At 53.2% G+C, this 20781-nt stretch overlaps 1 protein-coding gene and 2 long non-coding RNA genes across 5 annotated transcripts in view; 2 read left to right on the top strand and 1 right to left on the bottom strand.

Moving 5' to 3' along the window:
* The window catches only part of LOC306667557, a 22073-nt gene extending 16634 nt beyond the window's left edge, over window positions 1-5439 (top strand). The window contains exon 3 of the long non-coding RNA XR_013765599.1: window positions 5317-5439. This is a non-coding gene — a long non-coding RNA (uncharacterized lncRNA). The remainder of the gene's footprint in view (window positions 1-5316) is intronic.
* Window positions 523-10071, bottom strand: LOC306667547. 2 transcript variants are annotated; one of them, XR_013765598.1, is made up of 7 exons: window positions 9948-10062; window positions 7357-7508; window positions 5395-6284; window positions 2890-4420; window positions 1971-2290; window positions 1723-1846; window positions 523-1373 (listed from the first exon to the last, which is right to left on the bottom strand). It is a non-coding gene; the product is annotated as an uncharacterized lncRNA (long non-coding RNA). The 2 variants fall into 2 exon arrangements; XR_013765597.1 differs by lacking the exon at window positions 7357-7508 and having other exon boundaries at window positions 1723-2290; window positions 9948-10071.
* TRIM63 (tripartite motif containing 63) lies at window positions 8765-20781 on the top strand. 2 transcript variants are annotated; one of them, XM_079150091.1, is made up of 9 exons: window positions 8765-9191; window positions 9969-10141; window positions 12937-13105; window positions 13841-13936; window positions 15398-15631; window positions 16448-16470; window positions 16748-16872; window positions 18813-18934; window positions 19807-20781. In XM_079150091.1, the coding sequence occupies exons 1-9, from the start codon at window positions 8835-8837 to the stop codon at window positions 19831-19833; spliced, it is 1326 nt and encodes a 441-aa protein (XP_079006217.1). In that variant the 5' UTR covers window positions 8765-8834; the 3' UTR covers window positions 19834-20781. The 2 variants fall into 2 exon arrangements, with proteins under 2 accessions (XP_079006217.1, XP_079006218.1); XM_079150092.1 differs by having other exon boundaries at window positions 8795-9191; window positions 18813-18887; window positions 19807-20760.

Here is a 20781-nt window from a genome sequence, read left to right as displayed (position 1 = left end):
ATACCACATTTATATACCTACCCATATAATTTTTAAAATAGAACAGAATCAGATGGCATTTAATTGGCCTGTATTTTTCTATGTGTGCCTAGTAATCTATCTCTCTGACATCTGACAGCTTTCTCTATTAGTGTTCAATGTAGAAAGCTTCCTGGAACTTTTTTAAACTGGAGGAATATTCATGTATGTATGTATGTGTGTATGTGTATGTGTGTGTGTATGTTTGTGTGTGTGTTTGTATGTGTGTGTGTGTTTGTGTGTGTGTATATGTTTGTATGTGTGTTTGTGTGTGTGTGTATGTGTGTGTTTGTGTGTGTGTGTGTATTTTTCCACATGGACAGTTGGAAAGCTTACTGGGGTTTGCTTGTTTTATTATTTAGTAAACCTTTTCTTAGAGTATAGTTAAGTGTATGATTCAAGACATTCTCACTAATTAGTGCACCTGGATAACCCACACCTGGCTCTAGAAACGGACCCTCTCCACACTCCCAGAGCCCCTGGTGCTCCCCCCAGCCCCCCACCAGGACAACCACTGTTCTGACTTCCGGTAGCTTGGCTTAGTTGGCCTTTTTTGAACACCACATAAACAGAATCATACTCTTTGATCAACATTCTGTTTATGAGATTCATACACGTGGCAATGTTTGTTTATTCTCATTCTGTATAGTATTCCACTGTGTGGCCACATAGCCATTTATCTGTCCTATCGGTGGAAATTTGGGTCACTTCCAATGTTTTGCTACTACAAACAGTATTGCAAAAACCATCTTTGTACGTAAATAGATCTGCATATCTGAATCTATCTATCCATCTGTCTATCTCTGCCACCTTTCTAGTTTGACGGGCTAGATTCCTGAGAGTCACAAATTGGAATATGTTACATTTTGACTTTATCAAATGGCACCCTAACCCAAGCTCAAGAGGAGGCAGTGCCCCCTCCCTACAGCCCCGCCCTCCATCTGTGATATTTTTGTCAACCTGATAGAAAAATCAGATTTTATTGCGCTTTTACTGTGACTTTTCACTCCAGCGAGGACAAGCACCTGCGGGTTTCGTTTTGGTCGGGGGCTGGGGGGCTTCGGCATGCCATCTTTTCTGAATTGACTCTCTGTGTCCCTCACTGGGCCTGAAGATCTGCTCGCTCGTGGACAGGGACACTTGGTCTTTCCACGTGCCTCTAATGCTCCCTCCCTGCTGGTTACTTGTCTTTTAGCTTTGTTTATGGAGCAACTGCTGGTTTAAATATAGTCTGTTTTCCCTCCTGCTCGTTGTTTATGATCTGGATAGTCCCGGAGGGTGTGTGTGGCAACCTCTAGGTTCAAGCTAAGGGGGGTGGAGAAGGGCAGCCGCTGGGCCCCCGCAAGACTGTCTCTCTGGAGTACAAACAAAGGGGCACCCGGGTCAGTGGGAGCCCCTGAGCCGGAGTTTGCCTCGGAGCCGTCTCTAGTCCAGTTTCCAGGTCTTCCCAGGGCCGCTCAGGCACCCCTGCTCAGGGTCTCCCCTCAGTGGAGACAGTCTCTCACTTGGCCCTGCGGCCAGGAAGAGGGGGGCGGGGGCAGGGCCCGTGGGGGGGCAGGAGAGGGAGGCCTAAGGACAACAGCTAGGCAGCCCCGATCGCTCTCTAGACAGGGTTCGAACCACTGGAGTTAATGCCTGTATCTGTCTGCTGCAGCTCACATAACAAAATACACACATTAGACGAATTCAACACTAGAAATTTACCTATCAGTTCTGGAGTCCGGGAAGTCCAAGATCAGGGTGCCAGCAAGGCGGACCTCATGCCGAGGCCTCTGGTCTTGGTTGTGGGAGGCTGCCATCTTGCTTTGTGCTGATCACAGAGCCCCGCCTTGGTGTGTGTGCAGGAGGGAGAAGGGGCAAGTTCCTTTTGATAAGGTCACTAATCCCAGAGGACCAGGGTGCTTCTTCATAACCTCAACTAATCCTACTTACCCCAAAGGCCCCATCTTCACATTCCATCATGCTGGGAAAGGTCTTCCACACAGGATTTCTGGAGCACTCAGTCCAGACTTTCCAGAAGGATAGCTTTGGGCAAGTTACCAGATTGCTCTGTAAAGTGGCAGTGTTAATGGTACCGACTTCATGCCTTAATAAGTCAATACACACCTAGGACAGCCTCAAAGAAGGTCCTCAGTAATCCGAGGCTCCTCACACTGCGCCAGGGCGGGTCTTCCATCCCAGGAGAATCCAGAGTTGAAATGGTGGTGGGTGACTTCTGGGCTAGATCATAAAGGGCACTGCCATTCTGTCTTGCTCTTTTGGATCCCTTGCTCTGAGAAAAGCCAGGTGCCATGTCACGAGGATGCTCAAGTGGCCCTGTGGGGAGGTGCCTGGGCTGAGGCCTCCCACCAATTTGCCAACCCTGTGTGCGCCATCTTGGAAGCAGATCCTCCAGCTCAGTCAAACCCTCTGATAAAGATCCCCACAGCCCCAGCCCACATTGTGACCATAACCTCCTTAGAAAATCTGAGCCAGAGCCACCTGGCTGAGCTGCTCTTGAACCCCTGAGCCACAGAAACTGTGTAGGATAATAAATGTTAATTTTTTTAAATTGGGGATTGAACTCAGGGATGCTTTACTACTGAGCTGCATCCCCAGCCCTCTTTTTATTTTTTATTTTGAGATAGGGTCTTGCTAAGTTGCTTAGGGCCATGCTACACTGCTGAGGCTGACCTTGAACTTGCCATCCTCCCAGCCTCAACCTCCCAAGTTGCTGGGATTACAGGTGTGCACCACCGCGCCTGTAATAAATGTTGATTTATTAAATGTCGATTCAATAAATGTTGATTTTGGGTTTAAGCTGCCATGTTTTGGGGTAATTTGTTATGCAACAATAGATAAGCCATAGATGGCAGGCAGGGTGGCACCTACCTGTGGTCACAGCTGCTTGGGAAGCTGAGGCAAGAGGATCATTTGAGCCCAAGAGTTTAAGGCCAATCTGGGCAACATAGCAAGACAAAGTCTGAGGAAAAAGGAAAAAAGACAAAGTCCACAGGCCACAGAGTTATCCACAGAAACTGCCCCGGGGGTGGTGGTCACTCCCTGGACTCTGCTGGGCCTGTGCCTGGCAAATGGTCCCGCCTCTGTGCCGTCAGTTCTCAGCAAGGGAGAGGGTGCCGGGGAGACGGTCACCCAGACCTAGACTCCCGGGATAGAAAGGTCCAGAGCGACCGTCGCTGTGCCCTGCTCTCACAGATGAGCGACTGGCACACAGAGGTCCACCCTCCCTGGGCCTCGGAGCGGAGACCTGGCCTCAGATCAGCTGGTCCTCAGGCGGGTGGCCTCCTGGTCGTTGCTCCGTGCTCTGAGGGTCTCAGCTAGGTGCGGCCCTGCCTCTCGGTTCACAGAGCACATTCACCGTGTTATTTCGGGACCCTCAATGTGGAGCCCCCTCCAGACCTATTGGCTCTCATGTCCCCAGGACATTCTTTTTCTCTAAAGTCTTCACAGCTTCCCAGAGTCCTTGGAGCTGACCACAGTGTCGTCCAGACCTGGGGACAGAGTGGGAGGAGGCCGTGCGTCTCCTGGCCCAGACCTTGAACAACGAGGTCCTGGGACACTCTGCTCCCTTCTGGGGCACGTGAACCAGGCCCAGTGGACCTTGTCCTGGCACCTGGGGCTGCATCATGCCCCAGACCCCATGGATCTGCCTCTGCCAACTGCCCTGGTTTTAGCCACTGGATCAAATGACTTGGGTTAGGTCCTGTGATTTGGGAAGATCCTTCAGTGAAGATGGCATCCAAGCACATGGCAGAGATCTTGGCCCCTAGGAAAAGCAGTATCTGTGCCACCCACCCCCATCCCTGAGAGGAAGTCAGAGCAGAGGCCAGGCGGATGCCAGCCTCCAGGGGCTGCGGGGGACACGGGGAGATCAGGCACGCGCAGGTGAAAAAGATCCGCTTGCTGATGTGCCGGGGATGTCCCTGGGAAGATCTCAACCACCCGGAACCTTGTGTGTAGGAGAGGAGAAGACGGTGAGTTATTTCCTCTCCAGTATCACCACCCCTGGGGCTGCGTCATCACAGGCAAGTCCCTGCCCCCAACCCGGCCACCAGGGACAGAGAAGGACCCTGGGGATCGGCTCCTGCAGTTGTTCCATTTGGCAGATGAAGGAACTGAAGGTGGGTGCGGCTGCCAGCATCGCGTTGCCAGTGTCCGCAGAGAGGGAGCTGGAGTCCAGCCCCAGGCCAGGGTTCTTCCCCCGAAACCCAGAGGTCTCAAAATCTCAGGTTTCCGAAAAGTCCCTTCTGTAGTGACAATCAAAAACAGCATAGACGTAGGGGTTAAACAAGCCTATTCCAGCCAGTGCGATGCAGTGTGCACGCCTGTGATCCCAGCGACTTGGGAGGCTGAGGCAGGAGGATCACAAGTTCAAAGTCAGCCTCAGCAACTCAGCAAGACCCTGTCTCAGAATTAAAAAGAGAAAGGACTCGGGTTGTGGTTCAGTGGTTAAGCACCCCTGGGTTCAATCCTGATACCAAAAAAAAAGAAAAGAAAAGAAGTTGGACGTTTTTTTGTTCAGTGTGATAATGGCAAGGAGACCATGTTAAAAAAAGTCATCAGAAATGCACGCGGAAGTATTTACATGTCAGATAACTGTCTGACACTTGGTTTAAAAATATTTCAGAAAAAAGAAAGTGCTTTGTGGTATAGATGGGATCAGTTTAGGAAATGTTGAAAGAGTCGAAGTGGCTTGGGTTACAGGAGCGCATTAGACTATTCTCTCTTTTATATGATTGAAAATTTCATTAACAAACAGTAAAAACAAACTGTTTATATAAATAGAATTGCAGAGAGGGCGACAGTAAAATGTAGTGATTGAGAGCTCTGGTTCGGACACAGCACTGGTATTCTAGTCTCTTCACAGGCCCTAGCCTTATGGCATTTCTGATACCCGGTGATGGTAATGGTTTACGACTTTCTGATTCTGATGCTGGTTCTGTCACTCATTGCTGGTGAACCTCAGCTGAGTGACTTAACCTCTCTGAACTTCTGTAACTCAGCTGCAAAACAGGAAAAATCATGATCCCTGCCTGAGTTATTTGGAGGACTGGACTGCAGGAAAAATGGACAGGACTTAGCACAAGGCCCAGCACATAATAAGCACTCAATAAATGCTTTAGTGAAGGAGCACAGGTTTAGGAATCAGGCTACCTTGGATGTGAACCCTAGTTTTTTTTTCTGTCACTTGTGGTTGTGTGACTTCAGCCAAGCCAATTAACTCTCTGTACCTCATTTCCTCTCGGGGAAAGAAAACAAACAAACAAACAAACAGAGATCCTAATGCCTTCCCTACAGGGCTGTTGGGAGGATTAAATGACCAGACGTGTTCTGATGCCCGGGAGGGTGGACCACGCGGGCACTTCCCTGCTGTACCTCTGGACTTGCGGCAGCGCGGCCTTGCCAACGCCCAGGCTGGAGTCGATCCCACTGTCCATTTGCTCGGCATCTGGGCTGCCAAGCGCGGCTGGAGAAAGTCAACAGGACCACGTGCATGGCCCCTTGCAGTGACGGCTCTGTGCTGGGACAAAGCAAGGACCTTCTGCCCCTGACGCCCCCCCCCCCCCCGCCTTCTCCAGCGCCTCCTCCTGCATCCCACATCCCACGCTGGAGGGTCCAGACCTTCTCCACCATCCCCTCTTGCTGCTCTGGGTGCTGCTTAGCCTGGGAAGGTGACCTCACCTTCCCAGTCGCCGTTCCTCCACCTCCCAGCACTCAGACCTCCCTCCCTCCCCTCCTCAAAGGTCCCAGTGTCCCTCTCCTTCCCGAGGCTTTAGATCCGGCTCCCTTACCCCCACCCCGGCTCCAGTACTTTCTTTGCACTGTTTGCACCGCCTCAAAAAATCTTGCTCAAACACCTCTCCCAAATCTGACCGGCACCCAGGTCCGCCCTTACAGGAAAGTGTGCGGGACCTCCCAAAAGAGACAAGGACCGGCCAGTCCGTTGTCACAAGGGCTGAGCGGCCAGCCTCAGGAAGGGAAGGAAAGGGAAGGGGAGAGGGGAGGGGGAAGCCCTGGAGGAGGAGGAGGAGGGCCCTGCTCTGTCCCAGCACACTCTCACCCCGCCGCTCCTAAGAACCCCAGATGCATAGAGACGGTCTTTGGATCTTTGCGCTCAGTCTTCAGAGTCCCCGTGGCGAGTGGAACCCACAGGCAGAACTGGAGACAGGACAGCTGGACTGGCTGGGTGTGCAGAAGGGGAGGGGGCCCTAAAGGGATGCTCAGCTTCCTGCTCGGTGCACATGGGCGGCTGGTAGTGTTGCCCACTGAGGCAGGAGACAAGAAAATAGTCAAGAGGTGGCAGTTACAGGTTGGATAAATCGGCAGCACAGTGGTGGCATCAGTGACCCGGGACTTTTTATAGTTCCCCTCTGCCATCTCTGAGAGTTGACACCTTCCTCAGACCTGATCCCTCATGGATGCACAATGGCTGCCTGCCCTCTCAGGACCCCGTTCAAAGGCATTAATGAGCTTTCTTCTTGCTTTTTTGGGGGGAGGGGTGGGATACCAGGATTGAACCCACGGGTGCTTAACCACTGGGCCACATCCCCAGTCGTTTTATATTTTATTTAGAGCCAGGGTCTCACTGAATTGCTTTGGGCCTCACCAAGTTGCTGAGGCTGGTTTTGGACTCTCTATCCTCCTGCCTCAGCCTCCCCAGCCACTGGCATTACAGGCGTGCTCCACCGTGCCGGCCTTGCATACTCATTTTTATCAAGGAGGAAAGAATTTAATTTTAGCCAACAGACTTCTCCTTGAGTCTCATCGTAACTACATCCTTAGGCAAAAGGGAGTGGGAATTACCACGTTAGGCTTCCAGTCTTTGTGACTTAACCCAGTGGCAGTCAGAAGCCCACCTTCCTGGGGCACACGCTGTCAATGTCTGAAGAGTCTTGGGGGCCTGTGAGCAGGAGGAAGCGATGGTCTCTGCTCACTGTTCACCTTCTTCCTACCCCTGGCTGGCTAGCAGGGTCGACTTGCCCCAACACAGCAGAGCCTGGAGGAGCTCGGGCTCTAGAGGCAAGCTCTTGGATTCACGTCCCAGAGCCACTTCTTGCTGTGTGACCTTACACAGTTGGTTTACTTCTCTGTGCTTGAGTTTCCTCCCCTGTGGAGTGGGGATACGGTGGTTCCTATATTGCAGGTTGGTAAGATGATGAAATGAAATAATGCCTCAAAGTGCTTAGTGCTGGATGTGCGCGTGGTAAGTGATCACCAGAAACTAGCCTCCTCAAAACTGCCCTGTTGTGTTCAAGACCTCCCCTTTCCATGCCTGGTTCCTCTTCATCTCCCCTTCCTTTCCCTTCCCGAGGTTGGCTGCTCAGCCCTGTGACTGACCTGTGAGTTCTTGCCTCGGGGCCTGGGTTGCTCTCTTTTTGGAGGTCCTGCACACTCTTCCCACGTGTTGCCAGACCTCCTAGACACCCTGGGGCCAGAGGCCGCTGCTCCGTCTTCTGCCTGGCACCGCAGACCAGGTGACCCCAAGGTTCCTGCATGAAATCCTACCTTAAAAACAGTCATCGGGCCAGGCGCAGTGGCGCACGCCTGTAATCCCAGCAGCTCAGGAGGCTGAAGCAGGAGGATCTCAAGTTCAAAGCCAGCCTCAGCAGCTTAGCAAGTCCCTAAGCAACTCAGCAAGATGAGTCTCTAAATAAAATTTGAAATAGGGCTGGGGATGTGGCTCAGTGGTTAAGTGCCCTGGGTTCATCCCAGGTACAAAAAAACAAAACAAAACCCAGCCACCGGACCTCCTGTAATGACTTCTGCCTGCCAACATGGAAAATGTCCTACAAAACGTGAAGAAAATTTAAGATTCGTGCATGGAGCCAAGGGGAGCCCCTGGCTGAAGGCTCAGTCCAGGCAGTGCTGCACAGCACTGTGAGATCATTCCCATCTGTCCCCCTTCCTGGACTATGAGCATCTCAGAGAGGGAAATGGATCACTCATCCTTCTGTCACCTTGGTGCCTGCTGTATACTTAACACTCAGAAAAATGCCTGATGAATGAATAAGATTGCTGGCCTCTCCACTTCCTTTCTAAGTGATTTTTTTCTTCTTCTTTTTTTGTATGGGTGCTTAACACTTAAGCCACATCTCCAACCCTTTTTATTTTTTATTTTGAGACAGGGTCTCATAAAGTTGCTTAGGGCCTTGCTAAGTTGCTGAGGCTGGCCTTGAACTTGTGATCCTCCTGTCTCAGCCTCCCAAGTCACTGGGATTACAGGTGTGCACTATCCCACCAGGCGTCTAAATGACTTTGAACAAGATCCTTTTCTCCTCTTGACCTGTTTTAAAAATCTGTCAAATGAGGGACTAGGCTGTCTCAAGGGAGCCCTTTCAGCGTAAGTGCTATAAGTAGGCAAGGGATGGAGGGACAGGTTGCCTGGAGTGGGGTCTCCAGGGTCTCCGACAGAATGCTCAGAATGCTCAGGCTATGCTCAGGTCTGAGGCAGAGGGATGGGCTGAGAGACAGTGCTGTCCTGATCCCTCTTCTTGGGAGTTGCTCAAGACTGTAGGAGAAGGGCTGGAATCTAGGTCCATTAGGTGGGTGACGGGGCACTATTAACCCCTTGTGTTCCAGTGGCCCACTCTCTGGGTTCCATCCCCTGGTCTAGCAGCCTGGCCAGGGGGAGACCAATTTCTGCAGGAAACTCTGGGTACCCAACCCTCCCCAACGCCTGCCTCCGAACAGGCTGTTCTTGTTTACGCCCCCCCTCCCAGGGGAACAGCGATTGCTCATCCCCGCCTGTGATTTGAGAGCGCCAAGTCTTTCAGGCCTGGAGGAAACTCAAGCCCCGCCAGCCGCTTGGCATTGGAATGCTCAGCTGGCCCTCCTGGGGCTCATGTGACTGCAGCCCAGCTATAAATACCAGAGGGGCCTCAGCCCAGGACAGAATTCGGGCGCCAGGAGGAGAAAGCAGAGAGGATCCCAGCGAGCTGGTGTTTGGTGGCAAAGGCCAGACCCCCAGGTCCGCAGAGAGCAGGCGGCGGAGAAGACGGCAGCGCTCCGACGGTATGGATTATAAGTCAAGTCTGATCCAGGATGGGAACCCCATGGAGAACCTGGAGAAGCAGCTGATCTGCCCCATCTGCCTGGAGATGTTCACCAAGCCGGTGGTGATCCTGCCCTGCCAGCACAACCTCTGCCGGAAGTGTGCCAATGACATCTTCCAGGTCGGTGCCGGACGTGGCCTATCCTGGGGCCCCGGGTGGCTCCTTTCCGCGGAGCCGAGGACCTTTCCAATCAGGACTGGCTCTTTCTCCTCCAAAGGGAAGCCGAACAGAGGGCTCAGAACTGGGCGGAGGGTGCTGGGGTGGCTCTGGCGCCCCGGGCCTTCTCCATGACGCAACTCCCCTCCCAGCCTGTCCCGAGCTCCTGTTGACTCTTCAGTCAAGAGTCAAATGCCTCCAGCGATAAGTGGGGGAGGCCAGCGGAGAGGAGAGAGAAACCAGAACCCTGGGGCCGCAGCCAGCCCTGGTGGCAGGGGGCCCAGAGCTTTGGGAGGAGGGTGACAGGCAGGCCCTGGCGATAAAGGCATCTTCCCTTTGAGGTTGTCTGATACAATATGGGGGCAGGAGGGGCGCCATCTCCCTGAGAAAGAGAGGTAGATGTCCTGGCTGGGAGGCAGGAGTCGGAGCACCCAGGGCCACTGCGTGAAACGCCGTGGCTCTGTCACCTTTAAGTGGCGGTCCTAGGAGCTCGCTGCAGTCATAAGGCCCATCTCATGGACGGGCAAACTGAGGCATAGAGAGGTAAAGCTGCGTGCCCAACGTCATGCAGAATAAACACGACTTGAACTCAGGTCTGCCGGCTCCTGGATGGGTTGCCGGGAGCGCAGGTCCTCTGGTTTGACGGGAGCCTCGGGGGTGAGCAGGGGAAGGCTAGGAGACTAGGAAAGGGGGCGACTGGGGAGCAAGCCCAGGTCTCACCTCTGCCTTGGCCACCTGCAGGCTGCAAATCCCTACTGGACCAACCGGGGAAGCTCGGTGTCCATGTCTGGCGGCCGTTTCCGCTGCCCCTCCTGTCGCCACGAGGTGATCATGGATCGTCACGGGGTGTACGGTCTGCAGAGGAACCTGCTGGTGGAGAACATCATCGACATCTACAAGCAGGAGTGCTCCAGGTCAGCGCAGGGCGTGGGCCGCCTCCCTCCCAGCCTGGCCTCCGAGGCTCTCTCCTCCTCTGCCCCTCAGGAGGCAGCTCAGAGCCACCCCTTCCTCAGGCAGGAGTAGCTCCCCCCCATGCTGGCTCTCCAGCTGGCCAGTGCCTGGAGGGGCCCAGAGACTAGGCTGCCCTCTTGGGGGATATGGAGACGGAGATGGGGGAAAGGTGAGAGGTAAGGAGCCAGCCATGTGGTCCTGGGTGGCAGAGAAAGCCCTGTGAGGACACGGCCAGGCTGTGCATGGTAGCCAGGGTGCTTCCCCCGCCCTGCGCTCCATCTAGGCGCCTCACGGACCAGGCCTGCCATTTATTCTCCCCATTCCATGGGAATCTGAGGCTCCCAGAGGCAAAGTTGGCACCCAGGGTTCCCAGCTGGGCAGCTGGGTCAGCCTCAGGCAGGACTTGGGAGTGGGAGTGTTGCGCAGTGTCAGGCCTCAACGTGGACAGAGGCATAGCTGTGGGGAGAGCTTTTTGGAAAAGGATGTCCTGGCTGGGGTGCAGCTCAGTGGTGGAGCGTGTGCTTGGCGTGCTCAAGGCAGGGTTCAAGCCCACCAAGGAGAAAAGTCAGTTCACTCTGACGAACTGGCGGCAGGTCTTTATGGTCCAAAACCTTATTCATGCCCCTGCAGAGCCCTGCCCACGGGAGACAGGCCAGGCCCAGTGAGGGAAAACTACTCTGCAGGATGGTATATGCTCTTCTGCTTCTGTTACTTAGGCATTGGGACCTCTTGGTGAGGATTTGGGGTTTCATTTTCCCAGTCTGCACAAGGGGTCAGATGGCATGATCCGTTACTATAGCTGGGCGCAGTGGCACACACTGTAATCCAGAGTCTCAGGAGGCTGAGGCAGGAAGATAGCAAGTTCAAGGCCAAACTCAGCAATTTAGCAAGGTTCTGAGCATCTTAGTGAAAACTTGTCTCAAAGTCAAAAATAAAAAGAGCTGGGGATGTGGCTCAGTGGTGATGTGGTTCATTGGTAAAGTGCCTCTGGGTTCAATCCCCAGTACAAAAAAAAAAGAGAGAGAGAAAAAAATCTATTCTTGTGATAGTCAAATAGGATATTGATGGGAAATGTTAAAAATCAAATATTCGTTGAGAATGTACTATGTGCAGGCACCGTACTCAATGCTTTTTATACTGTGTAGTCCTCATAGTAACCCTCGAAGGAATTCTTATTTCCATGAGGAAATGGATGGTCAGAGAGGGTTAGAGGTTTGTCCAAGGTCACACAGCTAACAAGTGGTAAATTTGAGAGAGGGTGTGACTGATTCCACCGTGAATATTCTTAACTCTTGGGCTATCTTGACCCTGCATTGCTAGAACTCAATGCTACAACAATACAAACATATTGTTGATGAATAAAATTATAAGACAATCGATATTGCACCAAACACCTGGTCCACCCTGCACGGACCGCTGAGGAGCATGTCCTGTTTGAACCCTTTGAGGCCTTTCTGCATAGTTGGGTAACGAAGGCTGTCCTCAGAGGGTCTGCCCGGGCCCCACGCAGCATGTTCTTACACAGCTTCTGCCTGGATCACAGTAGATCTGAGAGAGACTGAGGCTCTGAGAGGTGAACTCACTTGTCCAAACCCACACCGAATAAGCGGCAGAACAATCTGGACTTGAATCCAGATGTTGAAACCTAAGCCCCTGGAAGGGATCCGGGATCCTGCCTCACCTCTGCACTGCGTCCTGAGGCTTCTTTCCCAGGGCGTGGGGACAGGTGGCAAAGGCGGACCCTGCCAGCGTGGAGACCCTGGGCTCAAAGATTTAAAAAGACAAGTCTGGAAAGACTCTCATCCAGCCTGGGTGTGACCAGTCAGTCACGCAGGCTGTTGGAAGGTGAGGCGTTGACCCGGACAGGGGACGTCATCGTTTGACCTGGGTGGGGTCCCTTGATGCTAGGGGCTGGGAACCCGAGGTGGCGCAGCCCGCATGAGAGCCTGATCTGGCTGGAGCTGTAAGGCCTACACTCGAAACGTCCAGTCTAGGCTGGGAAATGGCCGACTGTACCCTGGGAGAGGTGCACAGAACATGCCAGAAGCCCTCAGTGGACCAGGCAATGAAGGCCGTCTAAGAATGCGTTAGAGAGGAACTAGGAAGCGCCGCTCTGGACCCTGGAGAGACTCTGGGAGCCGAGTCGAGGCTGTGCCGCGTGCTGACGGCGCTGGGCCACCCCTCGCTGAGTGTGTGACTGGGGGCACGCAGCCTCCTCTCCGGGCCTCAGGCTGTGCCTCTTGATTTATTCTTTCTTCCTGGATTGAATCACACCTCCGCCATGCCCGGTGCTCCACACTGTAGGTTCAGGGATGAAGTGAACAGGCCGGCTTCTGGGCTTGGATGGAGGATACAGTCTGGAGAAGCAAATATAGAAATAAATGAGGCCACCAGTATAAACTGCTTAGTTCCAGGCCCAGCCTGCAGTCACCAGGAGTGGCAGTGACTATGATTAGCTAAGGCGCTCTAGCCTCCCTTGCCCTGACAGGCGGGGTGACCTTGGGCAAGTCCATTCACTTGGGGTGGGGTATGTTTCCTCTCCTCCAAACCATGTCCAGGTGGACTCTCTGGAGTTCTGTGACCCTTCCTGTGTCCTCTGCATTGGCAGAGCCCCAAGCCGAGCCCAGCTGTCCAGTTTGAGTGCTAGGATGTGGGGATAGGTTTGGTGACATTGTTTCCCTGTCTGGGCCTCCTTGATTGCAGCCAGGGGAGCAGACAGGGACTGGGACTCCCCTGAACTGTGACTCTTCCCCCACAGCCGGCCCCTGCAGAAGGGCAGCCACCCAATGTGCAAGGAGCACGAAGATGAAAAGATCAACATCTACTGCCTCACCTGTGAGGTGCCCACGTGTTCCATGTGCAAGGTGTTCGGAGCCCACCAGGCCTGCGAGGTGGCCCCGCTGCAGAGTGTCTTCCAGGGACAAAAGGTACTGGCTCCAGCCACTGCTACCCCTAGATGATTCAGGAGGTGGATTTGATCCTTGCTGATCTGCTGAGCAGGCCTTTTAGGAATAGTCCCTCTGGAGGGACTTCCCAGTCCGCAGGGACATCAGCCCTTGCCTTCCTGGGGGAGGTGGCTGAGCTCATGGGTTATACTTAGAAGCACTTGAGAACCCCTGGGTGTGGCCACAGGGAGAAGCCAGACCCCACCGCCAGGACACCAGGCCCTCTCAGGCCATGGCTTCTCCATCCTGGGTACTTGGCCCCAGATATCTTCACCTGAGCCTCACCTCTCCCAGACTCCACATTCCCCCTCCAACGGGAGGCAGCTTAGAGCCGTCTCCCGGGGCCCCTGCCTTGACTACCCTGTCCTTACCGTAAGCTGCAGCTCCTCTTTCCGTACTCTCTCTTCCCCATTTCCCATTCTTCTCTTGGTCTCTCTCTTTTAGAACTTTCCAACTCTATTTTCTCAGTAACTAGTCTCTCTTCAGCTAGTACCTTGCTGTGTGTTTTGGGCAGCTCAGCTGCCTTCTCTGGGCCTCATCTGTAAAATAAGGGGTGCGGTATCTCTCTGATAGTCTCTTCTCTGGACCCGAGTGGCACTCCAGAAAAGCTGGAGACCCTTTCCCGCAGAGAGGGCAGTGAGGGTGCCGGGTTGCTGGGCCAGGCCTGAGTCTGTTTCTGTCTCTGACTCCTGATTCCCATCCCCTCCTCCCACCTAGAGTGAACTGAGTAACTGCATCTCCATGCTGGTGGCAGGGAACGACCGGGTGCAGACCATCATCACTCAGCTGGAGGACTCCTGTCGAGTGACCAAGGTGAGGGAACACAGCAGCCCTGCCTGGAGGTTTGAAGTCCCCAATAAAACTGGCCTCTGGGGAAGACTCGCCCCTGGGTCGTGAATAAAGGCTGCAGCTCGGAGCCCTGGTAGTCCATAGGGACGGCAGGGGAGGGACTAAGCCATCCCTCCGCTCACTCAGCAAATGCCTCGTGAGCACAGCTGCGTCAGGCATGATCAGGACAGACCTGGTTCCTGACCAGGGAGTGCCCGCCAATCATCCCCAGCAATTATTCAGCACTAATAATTTTTAGAACACTGTTCTCCAGTGTGCGGTGAACCAAAGCTCTCGAACTTCAGAGGCACACCACTCTCCCCAGGAGCTGGTGAAAGCTCAGGCTCTGATTCAGTAGGTCTGGAGGGAAGCCCGGGACTCTGCGTTTCCAACAAGCTCCCAGGGTTTGCCCAAGTTGTGAGGCCTCCGGACCACACTTTGAGTAGCATGGCTGCAGGGGGCAGAGGGGAACGTTTCCATCCCTGGAGGAGCACCCAGGATTCTGGTCTCCCCTCGAGGCGGGGTGCTGGAGATGAGCCGGGGAAGGGGCCTTGTAACTGTTAGTGGATGAAAAGTTGTGGGTAGGGTGGGTTCAAAGGAAGGAGGAGGACAAGGTTGTCACCGTAAGCTCAGGTGGGCTCAGCGGCAGGACCAAATGTCAGTTCGGTGGGCTTGGCGGGCACAGTGAGTGGCCAAATAAAATCGAACAGAAAGTGGCCAGAGCAAGCTTTATTGGAATTTGGTTCTCGGGCGAAATTCCCAGACCCCCAGGGTATAGGGACCTATAGAAAATCGCACGTGGTCCTGGCTGCCCAGGGTTCTTATAGACTGGGATGGGAGGGGGTCCTGTTGAGTGACAGATAGGTGTGAAGGGTCAGTGGAACTTGCCATCCACCTTGCTGCGAACTTTCTGGTCACCTTTTGGTGGGCTGGTCTTTGTTCCAGCTGCTCAGCTGTGCCCCCTACAGTCGCCTAATTTCCGACCTAACAATCACCTGAGAGGTTCCCGGTCTGAGAGGTGTTACTGTCATATCCATTCTGCAGAGCAGGTAGCTAAGGCGTGGCGTCTTGGAGAGAAGGGAGTGTGTCCCTCCTCTGGGGAGGCTACCGGGGAGGCTAGCTTCCACCTCTCCAGGACCAGAGTGAGGTGGACCTTCCTGACTCCAGCCTCACCCCCAACCCAATGTGGAGGGAAACGTGTGACTTGGGGCCCGAGAGGCATTGCCCTCTGTGACCTGAGTCTCTAGCTGTCCTCCGTGATACCAGCCTCCACATCTGCGAGACCCTACTGGGTCTTCCTTCTCATTGTCCTTCCTTGTGCCTCTGTCAGATGGGGATGTCATGAGTCCTCTTCCAGCTTGAGATTGTTGGTTCCTGGGCACACCTGTCCCAGGACCATAGGTAGGAGGATGCCACAGGATGTGACTCTGGGATTTCTGTCCCCAGGAGAACAGTCACCAGGTGAAGGAAGCGTTGAGCCAGAAGTTTGACACCCTGTACGCCATCCTGGACGAGAAGAAGAGTGAGTTGCTGCAGCGGATCACGCAAGAGCAGGAGGAGAAGCTGGGCTTCATTGAGGCCCTCATCCAGCAGTACCGCGAGCAGCTCGGCAAGTCCACCAAGCTGGTGGAGACAGCCATCCAGTCCCTGGACGAGCCGGGCGGGGCCACGTTCCTCCTGGTGAGTGGGACTCGGAAGTCCCAGGCAGGTTCAGAGTGTGCCTCACTCACAGGCCCTTGAACAAGTCATTTAAACCTTAGAGCCTCAGTTTTCTCATTTGTAAAATGGGCACACAACAAACTACTTTCCTCTTGCCGATTTTATCAGGATGAGTAAGAGGACGGTTGTGAATGGACTTTGGAAGCTACAACATTCAGGGTTCCACATAGAGGCAATTAACTGAGCACCTACTATAGGACAGGTGCTGAGGTGGAAACAGATGAACAGGCTCAGCCCTGACCTAGAAGAACTTGTTGGCAGGGGGGTGACAGAAAAGTCTTGGCCAAGAGACTTCAGAGTTCCAGTGCATTAAAAATCCCCTCGGGGGCTGGGGAGATAGTTCAGCTGGTAGTGTGCCTGCCTCGCAAGCACAAGGCCCTGAGTTCGATCCCCAGTACCACCAAAAAAAAAAAAAAAAAAAAAAAAAAATTCCCTCAGCTCCTGTGGGCCAGCCTTTTGCTGGACTTTGTATCTGGAAAGGTGACGAGGCCACTTCTGTTTGGGAGACTTAGGTTTTAGGAGGATTTGGACTGGTACCTTGAGAATCCAGGCTTCCTGCCAGGAAAACAGGAGGGCCAAGGGTGCTGACCAAGATGTGTGCAGACCCTAGACAGAGGGGAAAATCCAGGTTCTGATCAACTCAGGTGGGGATCGGGCCACAGCGGGGCTAGGGAAGGGCACCCAGCGCCCATCTGCAACGCCCGGTCACCGTTTCTACACACTCCCTGGGGTCACTCCTGCTGCAGCCCTGACCCTCTGTTCTCTCTTCCCCCACAGAGTGCCAAGCAACTCATCAAAAGGTCAGTGTCTCCCTGGGGCCGCTGGCCTCATCCCCCCACTGAGCAGGGCCTCTGATGCCTGTTCAGGGGACCCTGTGCACTAGGCCTGCAGGGAGGGGTCCCGGCTGCCCTCCCGGTCTTCTCAGCCCTTCCTCCCATCTGCCTGAGGCTGGAGAGGAGATGCCCCGCCCCCGGGGAGGGCTCACTGAAGTGGGGGCGTGAGCCTGGCCTGGAGCTGCACTGCTCCACGCGGCCAGCACCCAGCCTCGCCGGCTCACCCTGCCTCTCTCCCTCGCAGCATCGTGGAAGCTTCCAAGGGCTGCCAGCTAGGAAAGATAGAGCAGGGCTTTGAGAACATGGACTACTTTACTGTGGACCTCGAACACATAGCAGACACGCTGAGGGCCATCGACTTTGGGACAGGTAAAGAGGCGGTGGTGCCACTTGTCTGTCTGCTTGACCCTGAAGCCAGCATCTCTCTCCCGCCAAGCCACACTAACAAAGGCCCCCCCGCCACAGCTATCAAGCCAAACTCATGCAGTCGACTCCTAGATGAGCCCAGAGCCCAGCACAGTGCCTGGGACGTAATCGTTGTGCAACAGATTTTTATGGATCTGGAGATCACAAGTGTACGGAATCAGACAGACCTGAGTTTAAATCCTGATTCTGCCATTTGTGTGTCATCTGTGTGACCCTTGACAGAATCCCCCTCCCCACCCCTTTGAGTTTCATTTTCTAACTTTAAGAACTAGAGTGAAGTCGGGTGTGGTGGCGCACACTTGGAATCCCAGCGACTTGGGAGGCTGAGGCAGGAGGATTGCAAGTTCAAGGTCAACTTCAGCAATTTAGCAAGACTCTGTCTCAAAAGAAGGTGGGGGACTGGGGATGTGGTTAAGTACCCCTGAGTTTAATTCCTGGTGCCAAAAAAAGGTCCCCAAACTAAAACACCAATGGACTTGGATCCATTCCTTGCTGTAGATGTAGATGACCCCTGGCTTCAAGGTTTAACCCCTGAGCTGAGGTGTTCAGGAGTGGGTCCTATGTGTGAACATAACCTGTGAAGCCTTCAGTGCCCTTTGTGACTTCTCTCAGCCTCAGTTGCCTCACAGGTAAAATGGGAGAACAATAGCTACCAACAGCTACCATCCACTAAGCCTATCATTCAGTACAACTCTATGAGATAGGCTCTATTATCATCTCTATTTTGTAGTGAAGGAAAAGAAAACTCAGAGAGGGTAAGCAAGTTGTTCAAGGCCACACAGCTAGTAAGTAGTCCACTGAGATCCCGCTGCGGGTCATCTGGCTCTCAGGACCCTCATAAGCATATACGGCATGTGTACACAGTGCTTAGCACAACTTGGCTTGGCAAACAGTAAGTCCCCAGTGAAAGCTACTGGGAGCAGTGGTTTTGATAACAATTGAACAACGAACTCCCTGGCTTGCACGGGAATCCCAGGTACTTGGCTGGAATTTTGACTGTGATTTTTTTCAAGACATTTGGGGTTTTTTGTTTGTTTGGTACTGGGGATTGAACCCAAGGGTGCTTAACCAGTGAGCCGCTTCCCCAGCTAGTTCATTCATTTTATTTTGAGACAGGCTCTTACTAAGTTGCTCAGGGCCTGGCTAAATTGCTAAGACTGGTCTCCAACTTGCCATCCTCCTGTCTCGGCCTTCAGAGTTGCTGGTATTACAGGTGCACGCCACACACCAGGCTTTGGAGGCATTTTGGAGACACTTCTGGCAAATGCAGACCGTGCAACCCCTCAGGGATCCCCCAGGATTAAGGAGGTGGCATGGTGGTGAGGGGGGCACGTGTTCCCTGTTTGGAGAGCTTCAAGGTGACACCCCAGGATGAGAAAATGGGGTCACAGCTTGCAGCTTGGTCACTGTCCCTCTGTGCTGAGTGTTAGGAGCAGAGCTGGCCCCAGACCTGCTTCCCTTCTCACATCCTCCCCTCTGTGGGCTGAGGAATGAGGAAGATGTCGGGGTGCTGAGCAAGCAGATTTCCAAGGCTAGTGAATTGGTCTTCAAGGACTCTGATCCCTGAGAATGAGGAGTCTGTCCTGTGCTCCCCAGGCAAAGGCCGTCTGTCTGAGATGTGCAGAAGCACGCATGAGGGCTGCTTCTCCCAAGTCCCCGTGGCCACAGGCCACCAGCAATAAACACTGTGACTGGAGGGGAAGGAAAGAGCCCAGAGGAGGCAGGAACCTGGGTAGGGCCCGGCAAGCTGGCCCCCGGGTTTCTGCTGTCTCTAGGTGGACCTCGGAGCCTGAGCAGGGGGAGAGGTGCTCGCTAGTCTGGCTCCCTGCCGGCAGCTGGTCAGGGAAACCAACCCCAGCCCAACACAATGGTCTCTGTCACAGATGACGATGAGGAAGAGTTCACGGAAGATGAGGAAGAACAGGAAGAGGAAGTGTCCACAGAAGGGAAAGAGGCAGGTGAGAAGCCCTGGTGTCTCCATCCATCCCTTCTGTACCAACACGAGGTACATACAACACGCAGAGTGCCACGTTAGGCCTTGTGGGTGACACCTGGTTCTATTCCCAGTATGTGTCTCGAACCCATTAAAGGTAACCAGCCAGGCTCAGTGGTGCACGCCTGTAATCCCAGAGACTCGGAGGCTGAGGCAGGAGGATCTCAAGTTTGAGACCAGCCTCAGTCATTTGCAATTTGGCAATGCCCTCAGGAAATTAGCAAGACCCTGTCTCAAAATAAAATATAAAAAAAAAATTAAAAAGGACTGGGGTTGTAGCTCAGTGGTAGAGTACCCCTGGGTTCAATTCCCAGTACCAAACAAACAGAACCCCAGATTTATTCATCATAGAAAGCTTCCATTTTATAGCTAAGTGACCCTCCTCAATGGAAAGTAATACTATACAGAGAGGGAAAAGACAAGGGGCCATAAACTAGGCTGGGCCCACTGAGATATATTAATTGGGCAGAGTAGTGCTCCAAGTTTTTGAAAATTCATTGCTAACATTTTAAAAATTAAGAGATATTTATTTTATTTTTTGCATACCTATGACCAAACAGAAGGCCTCACACATGCTAGGTGAGTGCTCTACCACTGAGCTGCACCCCAGCACTTCTTAAGTTTTATTTTGAGTCAGAGTCTTGCTAAATTGTTAAGGCTGGCCTTGAATTTGTGATCCTCCTGCCTCAGCCTCCCGAGTTGCTGGGATTACAGGTGTGTGCCTCTGTACTGGGTTCCATTTGGTTTTAAAAGGGAGAAACCAGGCAGGAAATGTGGTTGGATGATTTTATTTCTAAGTCACTGCATTTCTTAGCCCTGGGTCCCTCTGAGTCCCTATCTCACCATGTGACTCTTTTTTTTTTTTTTTTTTTTTTTAATTTCAGGACACCAGTAAGGAGCTGGAGGAGTGAGAGACCCTCTGGATGCAGAGAGACTGGGGATGGGACAGGCCCACCTGCCATGGTGACAGGCCCGAATGGGAGGGGTCGGGGCCCCGAGGGGCAATAGGGAAGTGTGTCTTCTCTCTGCTCAGAGAGCAGGGACTGGTGTAGGACCCACTGCTGTGTCCAGCAGCGACTGAACCAGAATCGAAATCCTGCTTGAAAACAATCACAAAGGACACTTTTCTATTGGTGCAAAATGAAGTATTTTGTACATTTTTAAAATGTGATTTTTTTTTTTTTTTTTTTTGTATATACTTGTATATGTATGCCAATTTGGTGCTTTTTGTAAAGGAACTTTTGTATGATAATACCTGATGGTCAGAAAGAGGGGGAGAAAGCTAGGCTGATGGAGCCGCCCCCTTCCTTCCTTCCTGGGAAGGCTGGGCAGCCCTCAGGGGCCTAGGAAGGGATAATGTACTGTATCTCAGGTCCCATCCTCACCTTGGTGGGGGGCCAAGTTCGTGGTCTATGTTGTTTTAATAAATGCACACCGCTCTCTTCCTGTTATGACAAACCATCTGAGTTTTCTTTCATTTGGCCTCACTTCCCTGGAGAGTTCAGCCAGACTTGTATCCACCAAAGAAGGGCTTTTTTTCTAATGTGGTGGGGGGTCCTGGGGATTGAACCCAAGGACATTGCAATCCTCCTGCCTCAGCCTCCCAGTTAGCTGGTATTACAAGTGTGTGCCACCACCCCTAGTTAAGAAGGGCCTTTAAACCAGCATTTCCAGTGTGAGTCCATGGAAATCTGGCCCTGAGATGATCCTCGCAGAACAGATTCGGTGTATTGTTTCTGTGGTTCACCAGAAATCAGGCCTGAGAAAAAGTCCAGGTGCAGCTGGGCGTGTGGTGCACACCTGCAACCCAGCAGCTGTGGAGGATCCCAAGTTCAAAGCCAGCCTCAGCAATTTAGCAA

The sequence above is a fragment of the Sciurus vulgaris genome, assembly GCF_902686455.1.
Source record: "Sciurus vulgaris genome assembly, chromosome: 1".
Lineage (NCBI taxonomy): Eukaryota > Metazoa > Chordata > Mammalia > Rodentia > Sciuridae > Sciurus > Sciurus vulgaris.
This window is presented reverse-complemented; position numbering and strand designations above follow the sequence as displayed.